The sequence below is a fragment of the Lotus japonicus genome, chromosome 1 (genome assembly GCF_012489685.1).
Source record: "Lotus japonicus ecotype B-129 chromosome 1, LjGifu_v1.2".
Taxonomy (NCBI): Eukaryota; Viridiplantae; Streptophyta; class Magnoliopsida; order Fabales; family Fabaceae; genus Lotus; species Lotus japonicus.
This window is the reverse complement of record NC_080041.1, coordinates 60,093,034-60,100,331: the sequence shown is the minus strand read 5'-3', so window position 1 is coordinate 60,100,331 and position 7,298 is coordinate 60,093,034. Positions and strand designations below refer to the sequence as shown.

The window sequence follows — 7,298 nt, the reverse complement described above, 5'->3', positions numbered from 1 at the left end:
TGAACCCCCTGACCCCGGGGTCCTGGATCCGCCACTGACCGACGGTGTAAAAAGTTTTACACTATCATTCAATCACAATCTTCCATTTTCTATTTTAGATATTATTAAATTCAAAATTAATTGTAAGCTAACAAAATGGAGGGATGTGATTGAATGATGGTACAAAACTTATTTACACCGTCGGTGCATAGAAATTAATCTCTTTTTTTATTGGACTTTTCCTAGTAAGGTTTTAATGAGGTTCATATCTCTTGTTTGCTCTCTAGGGGGTGTATTTCTTCTAGCTTATGAGAGAGTTGCTCTCATGATTTTATATCTCCCATCAATAAAAAAATTGTTTTCAAAAAAAAAAATATATAGAATACCAAAAGTTTATTACTTTTAAAATTCATCTAACTCTTGAAAAGTATATTATGTAAATTGAATTAAAAACGATTAATTAACATTGTTTCAAAATAAATTGTTAATTAACATTTATTTTTATACCCAATTTAGAAGGTAAATATATTTGAAGTGTCATATTAACATAAATATAGTTTATAAATATTTAAGAAACATAAATTACCTTTACTCAAGTTTGATTTTGTTCCAAGTTTGATTTTGTTTTTTTAACTTTGTTTTTTAGCACTGATTGCGTTTTGAATGTGGAAACATTTTGATGCTGTTTTCTACTTGTAAGCTCACTGCATAGAGAAAATGCTTGATTAGATCCACTCCTTGTTTTTAAGGAATATGTGTTTCTTAGAAATATGGGGAGTGTGTTTTGATTGGGCAGCGGCCAGACAACCGTACTGATGGTGTCCACAGATGGTGAGTTCTCTTACCTCACTTGTTTGATTCTATCTCACATTTTCTTCTTTGTTTTAGCCCCTAATTAAATTGAATTTTGACCCTCTTTTATCCTTAAATGATTATGATTTGTGTTAATTGTAGATATTATATGATGTTGGAGGATGAGAAAGAATGTATAAAGCATTGTACACATCAATGCATTGATTGACATGTTAGCTTTATGCACAATATGTTGGACCTTGGATAAAAGTTTGGATCTTACTCTTCTTGGTCATAAAATTGTACAAAAATGCATTTTAACTTTTGAAATTTAGTAATTCTGAGAATTGAATAAGATTAGTTTATTGTATTTTTTTTCCGAGAGCAAAAGAACTTTATTTTAAGTCTAAAAAAGAGAACACCCCCGAAAGGTAGAAACCAACCAGAAAAAACAACAAAACACCCGCAAGAAAAACACAAACACCCACCTGAAAATACATATGCAAAAACTTTTATTTTTAGATCTGAATTTAATCATATACATAAAAATATTTAATCAGGTATTTTTTACTGGATTTAATTTATCTTGTAATTCTTTCAGTTTGTGTAGCGTAAAATGTGTTTCAAACAAAAAAAAGTGTAGCGTATAATGATTAGATGTTTGTGAAAAATTTAAACTCCTTTTTAGTTAAGATTGACTTAAATAAAATCATGAAATAATTATGTAATAGTAGTTTTTTTTTTCGAAAAGAATTATGTAATAGTAGTTGAAAAGGAATTTTTTTTTTTAAAGTTAACAATTAGTAAATGTATTATCACAAATATTTTCATCAATTTTCTTATTAAAAACTATTGTTACACTTTATCTATTAAAGTACACATTGTGATTTTAGATCATTTAACATCAAAAGTTGTTTTTTTCAGAAAACGAAAATATCTTAATGAACTTAAGAAACACCTTGAAAACAACCTTTCTTAGTAGGATTCAAAACAACCATACTCAGTTATCTTGATTCAACTAATACCAAAAGAGCATTTCAAAAAAAAAAAAAAAAAACTAATACCCAAAGAGAGCCCCCCACCCCCCGAATATTACAACTTTTTCCACAAATTTCAAGCAGATTTACTGCCCTCACTTAAGGAAGGGTCATTGAGGTAGAGTATAAGAAATCGCCACTCTTCCTTTTGAAATCAAGGACCTCAAAACTTTCAACCTTTTTTCCACAGTTGGAGCTCTCCACATTAGAGTCTCTTACCTCCTTCGCATTCTTTGAATCCTTCTTCTGAAATATGTGGTACACAATCCAATTTGCCATTTGCATATTGAGTTACAAAGTTGTGTAATCAGATAATACTAATGATAAATAAAAAAAAAAAGAAAAAGCTTAGATTATGATAATATATATTCTACCAACCATACATTATCTCACGTTATTCGATCTATGATTTCTTTACTTTAGATGGGTTAGCTATTAACACAAGGCGGAACTCATGCATCACCCATTTAGTCCTCTTATAACAAGCTGCTTGCACCTCCCAAAAAATTAGGGTGTTCCTCTTCCCAATCACCTCATGGTTTTGAGGGATGAGAACATTTTTCGCTTTCTCCAAAACCTTCCACTGACCACTCCCAGCTGCTCTCATGTCAAGGCCTCCAAGGTCACGTCCCATGGTGTTATAGAAGAAGCACGTGCGCTTATTGAAAATCTTTCCATCTAAAAACATAGGCAACCCCAAATTAAATTCAAGACACCAATTTGGTTAAATTCCCACTTGAAAACAATACATAAACATTTCATTGAACAATGAAAAAATTAGAACTTTCAAGACCCAATGCTCTATGGGTTAGCACTAGGGACAAAAAAGATTAAAGAGTTCATGAAATAATGAAAGGAGAGAGAATTAGAAAAAAAAATTGCACCAACCTTTTCCAGGAAGCCCCCAAGGCTCAATCTGAAACACATCAAAATCTGGTATTATTTGAACAGGAAGAGGTTGAGCAAAGACCCTCCTCTTCAGGTAGAAATTCACAAGAACCTCATCAGTGGGATCAAACGTGTATCCAGGTAGCAACTTAACACTTCCATCCATGTCATATGTTATGAGGCCTTCTTGCATCTCAAAGGATGTCATATGATCAAGTGAAGGAAGGGCTTAGCTTGTCTGAACTATTTGGGTGAATGAATGGACAAACTCATGGTCTTAAGACATCTATTTATAGAGACATGCAGTGTCATCAATGTTGAGGGTTAGGGAAGCGATAGAGAAGCAAGAGAGAGGGAGAAAGAGATGTCCATGCGTCTATAATTTGCATATATCTCCGGGTAGTGTTTTTTGTTTTGTTTTTGCAAATATAGAGTTTAACCTAAAAATTCCATATAGATTACATAAAAACTAGAAAGTAGTCGTGCAATGTACAAATTTAATCTCTTAAAATAACATATTTGAATTATTATTTAATATTATTTATATTAGATATATTTAAAATGATTATAAGAAATTTAATAATAACATTAGTATTTTTTTAGTAATTATTTGAATTATTATTATGATTATTATTAATCACTACAAATATGAAAAGAAAAATTTTAATGACTATAAATACATTTTATATGGAATTTGTACATTAATTACTATTATAAAAATAAAAATGTTAACTGCTATTCATTTCTTTCAAACTTTTATTCAATTTTGATGTGATGAATTGATAAAATATAATTATACATCCATATAACTTTTTTCGTCGAATAACATAAGAATCAAGTTATTACTACTATTATAAAAAGAGAAATTTAATGACTAGACACAAATAATAATCTATTTATATTCATTAAATTTAGTAACAAATAATTTTTTTTGAAGAATAAATTTATTATTACGTAAGCTTACTATCTATTTATAATCATAAAATTTTCATACTAATAATGATATTGTTATTATATTAATTATATGAAAATTTTAAATGAATGTCTAATTATTAATTATTTAATTTAAATTTGTAAAAATATTCTGTATAAATGATATACACCAAATAGACTCTAATTATCAATTCAGGAAAATAAACAATTATTGTTCAATTGTGTAAATAAAAGTAATGACATAACCATTTTTGTGTTTTTTCTGTTGTAGATGACATAACAATTATTGTAGATGTTCTTTCGGTGTGTTTTTTTTTTTTGTCCTTCCATGTGCGCGTTTCTGTTCGGTTTCGTTTCTTTGTTTTTGCAATTTTCTTGTTATTTCCTTCTGATTGTATCTGTTTTTGTTTTGGTACATGGGAAATAAAAGACAGAAAAGACAAAAACCAAAACACAGACAAAACTAACCACACCCCATTAAAGGAATAATCTCAGAAGGTGGGTTTTCTAACGTTGTGAAGTTCCAACGTAGGTTCATCCCCAATTTGGCTAGCGCATCCGCGGGTTTATTCCGCTCCCTAGTGTGATGAAGAATAGACACTTCCCAATCCCGGTGGAGCAAGCTTCTGGCTTCTGTTAAGTATGCAGCACAAGAATATAAATTAAAAAACCCTGAACCAGTTAAAGCCTTCACCACATCCTCACAATCGGAGACACAAATGAGCTTCCTGATTCCTCGCTCCCACACTAGAGACAAGCCTCTAATAACAGCAAGTAACTCGGCGAGGAAGACCTCTCCAATACCTTCAAAGCTAATAAACCCCAACACCCAAGCACCATGATGGTCTCTCATAAGCCCGTCACAGCTCATGCTAGACGATGATCGATGGAAACTGCCATCAACATGCAGACTGACCCAACCAGATGGAGGAGGAACAAAACGCGAGGACTGCTGAGAGTTCTGCATACCACCCCGCAACCAATCAGGATTCGGTCTGGTACTCACAATCTGACGTTTGACATACTCCAAAGTCCACACCTCATCACCAAGAATCATATTATTTCTCCACCGCCACGCCCACCAAAGAACATGGAGCAAGAATTCTGCATCGGGGTGAATCAGCATGTCTTCGATCCAATGCCACAGATTACTAACAAAGAAACCGGGAGGAAGGGTGCCACCAGTGCTGAGCCAAAGTTCCTTCAAATGTGTGCAATCGCGGAGGCCATGAAGGCCATCCTCTGACACCTGGGAGCACCGAGTGCAAGTTGGGCTCACCGTAAGCTTGCAAGTGAATCGATGCTCATTTACTGAAAGAGAGTTATGGAGACAAAGCCACAAGAGGAACTTGTACTTTTCAGGAATGTGTAGCTTCCACAACTTGCTCCAGATCAGGTTCTCAACACCCTCATGACTTTGATCCCGTAACCAGGAGTAGCTCGAAGCCACAGAATAACACCCATCAGGCCGCTGATTCCATCGCCACGTATCCTGAAACTCCACTCCCGTTGGCCCTGGAAGGGAGTTTAGGTGAGTACGAATATCATTGGGAATGATTGACCAAAGTTTATCCCACTGCCAACCATTATCCCATATATCCTGCACTCGCAAAGTACTATCGCTTATGTGAACAAAAGGAACATGATTGCAAAGTGCTCTCAAGCCTGACCAATTCGTATACCAAAGAGAGGAGTTTCCCTGTTGAAGAAGAAAGGAAAACCCGTCCCGTAATGCATCTCTGGCTCTTATGATACTCCTCCATGCAATGGAAGTAGAGCCTTTAATTTCATAGTCAAAAAAGTTGGTCCCCTTCAAATATATATTCTGGAACTGCTGCACCCAGAGACATGCAGGTTCATTAACCATTTTCCACACCAGCTTGCCAAGGAGGGCAACATTCCCTTTACGCGTCTCACGCGCTCCCAACCCCCCTTTGTTCTTAACGTTAGTAACCTCTCGCCAGTTCACAAGGTGCCGGCCTTTCCGAGATGGGTTAGAGCTCCAAATAAATTTCCTGCTTATCTGATCAATTCGGTTACAAGTATCCGTTGGAAGCCAGACCACTTGCATATCATATATAGGTAGGGAGCTTAACATTGACTTCACTAGACAGACTTTGCCCGCTCTATTTAGCATCTTCATTTTCCAAGAGGAGAGACGTCGCTCAATCCGTTCAAGAACATAGCTAAAATGACGTCGACTGCTACGGTCCTGAGACAGCTTCACCCCCAAAAACTTCCCCAAGTCAGAAGTTCCCCCTATGGAAGTGATAGAGGTAAAAGCTTGGCGCCTAACATGAGAGACCTTTGGGGAACAAAACATCTTAGACTTATCCCTATTAACTCGCAAACCAGAAGCTAAAGCAAAATCTTGGAGCGCCTTGGAGATTACTTGAACCTGAGCGGTCGAGGCATGACCTAAAAGCACTATATCATCTGCAAAAAGAAGATGAGATAAACCCGAGCTATTACGTGCAAGGTGAATAGGTTTCCAAACTCCTTGCTGCACAAGTTCATGAATATGAAGTGACAAGATCTCCATACATAGAAGGAACAGATAAGGAGACATTGGGTCCCCTTGGCGAAGTCCTCTAGATGGAGCAAATCGCTCAAGGCGCGTTCCATTCCAAAGGATGCTAAGCTTAGAATTGGTGACGCACCACATAATAAGCTGAACAATACTAGAGGGGAATCCAAACTGAACCAAAGTGCGGCGTAGAAAATCCCAACTAATATTGTCATAAGCTTTTTCCAAATCTATCTTCATAGCCAAGACCCCATTCTTGTTTTTTGACTTTTTCATAAAATGGAGCACTTCTTGAGCCAGAAGGATATTATCTGCCGAGCATCGTCCTGGGATAAAGCTCCCTTGTAACGGTCCGATCAGTTCTCCAAGAAAAGGTCTCATACGTCCTACAAGCACCTTTGTAAGGATTTTGTAAAGGGAATTGTTATTCAGAACCCCCCCCCCCCACCCCTATTTAGGCCCCCAAAAATATGAGAAATGTCTAAAATACCCTTAATGAAAAAAAAATTGAAAATACCCCTCCCTCCATCCTCACCTTCTTCCTAATGCTTTGTTGAAACCCCCCCCCCCCACACACACCCCTCTCACCACATACACTTTCTTCTTCCAAACCCACTCTCTACTTCCCACATTGTTGCCGGCCACCGCCTCCACCACCCACGCCACCGCCGTCGTCGTCCTCACCCAACACCATCACCAACGTCACCACCGCCGTCGTCGTTGTCAGCCGACTTCTCCTACCTCGTTGCCGTCGTCATCTGTGAAGGTACTGCACTCTAATCCCGATCTAGATCTATTGCACTCTCATTAAGCGTGAGCACCGTACTCTATGTTTGCGTCCGTTTCGAACCCTGTGAGTGCGACAGAGACGCACACTGATAGTGCGTTTATCTGTTATATTTATCCAGACACATTGTTTAACCACGTCTCTGTCGCACTTATAAGATGTGTGTGTGACGCGCTTGCAACGTGCGATTAAAACATTTCTGGCCTGTTACAGAAACAGTAAACAATTTGCATATTTTCTTTTGCATTTCAGGATGAGTCTCCCTGAGTCATATGAAGTGAACATGCCACAAGAAAGGCAACTAGCCAATGTAGAAGATATACATGATGTGCCAATTGCAGCGGACTACACAGAA

General features: G+C 36.7%; 1 protein-coding gene across 1 annotated transcript; it reads right to left on the bottom strand.

Annotated features, from left to right (window-relative positions):
* Positions 1 to 1,631: 1,631 nt before the first annotated feature.
* Positions 1,632 to 3,011, bottom strand: LOC130731947 (NAC domain-containing protein 83-like). Its single transcript, XM_057584104.1, has 2 exons — positions 2,697 to 3,011; positions 1,632 to 2,486 (listed from the first exon to the last, which is right to left on the bottom strand). Exons 1-2 carry the CDS (start codon positions 2,902 to 2,904, stop codon positions 2,212 to 2,214), a joined length of 483 nt encoding a protein of 160 aa, XP_057440087.1. The 5' UTR covers positions 2,905 to 3,011; the 3' UTR covers positions 1,632 to 2,211.
* Between the last annotated feature and the right edge of the window lie 4,287 nt (positions 3,012 to 7,298).

Coding starts and splice junctions, on each gene's coding strand:
- LOC130731947 (XM_057584104.1), bottom strand. CDS start 2,904: ATGACATCCTTTGAGATGCAAGAAGGCCTCATAACATATGACATGGAT. Junction 2,487..2,696: donor TTGGGGGCTTCCTGGAAAAG/GTTGGTGCAATT, acceptor CTATGTTTTTAG/ATGGAAAGATTTTCAATAAG.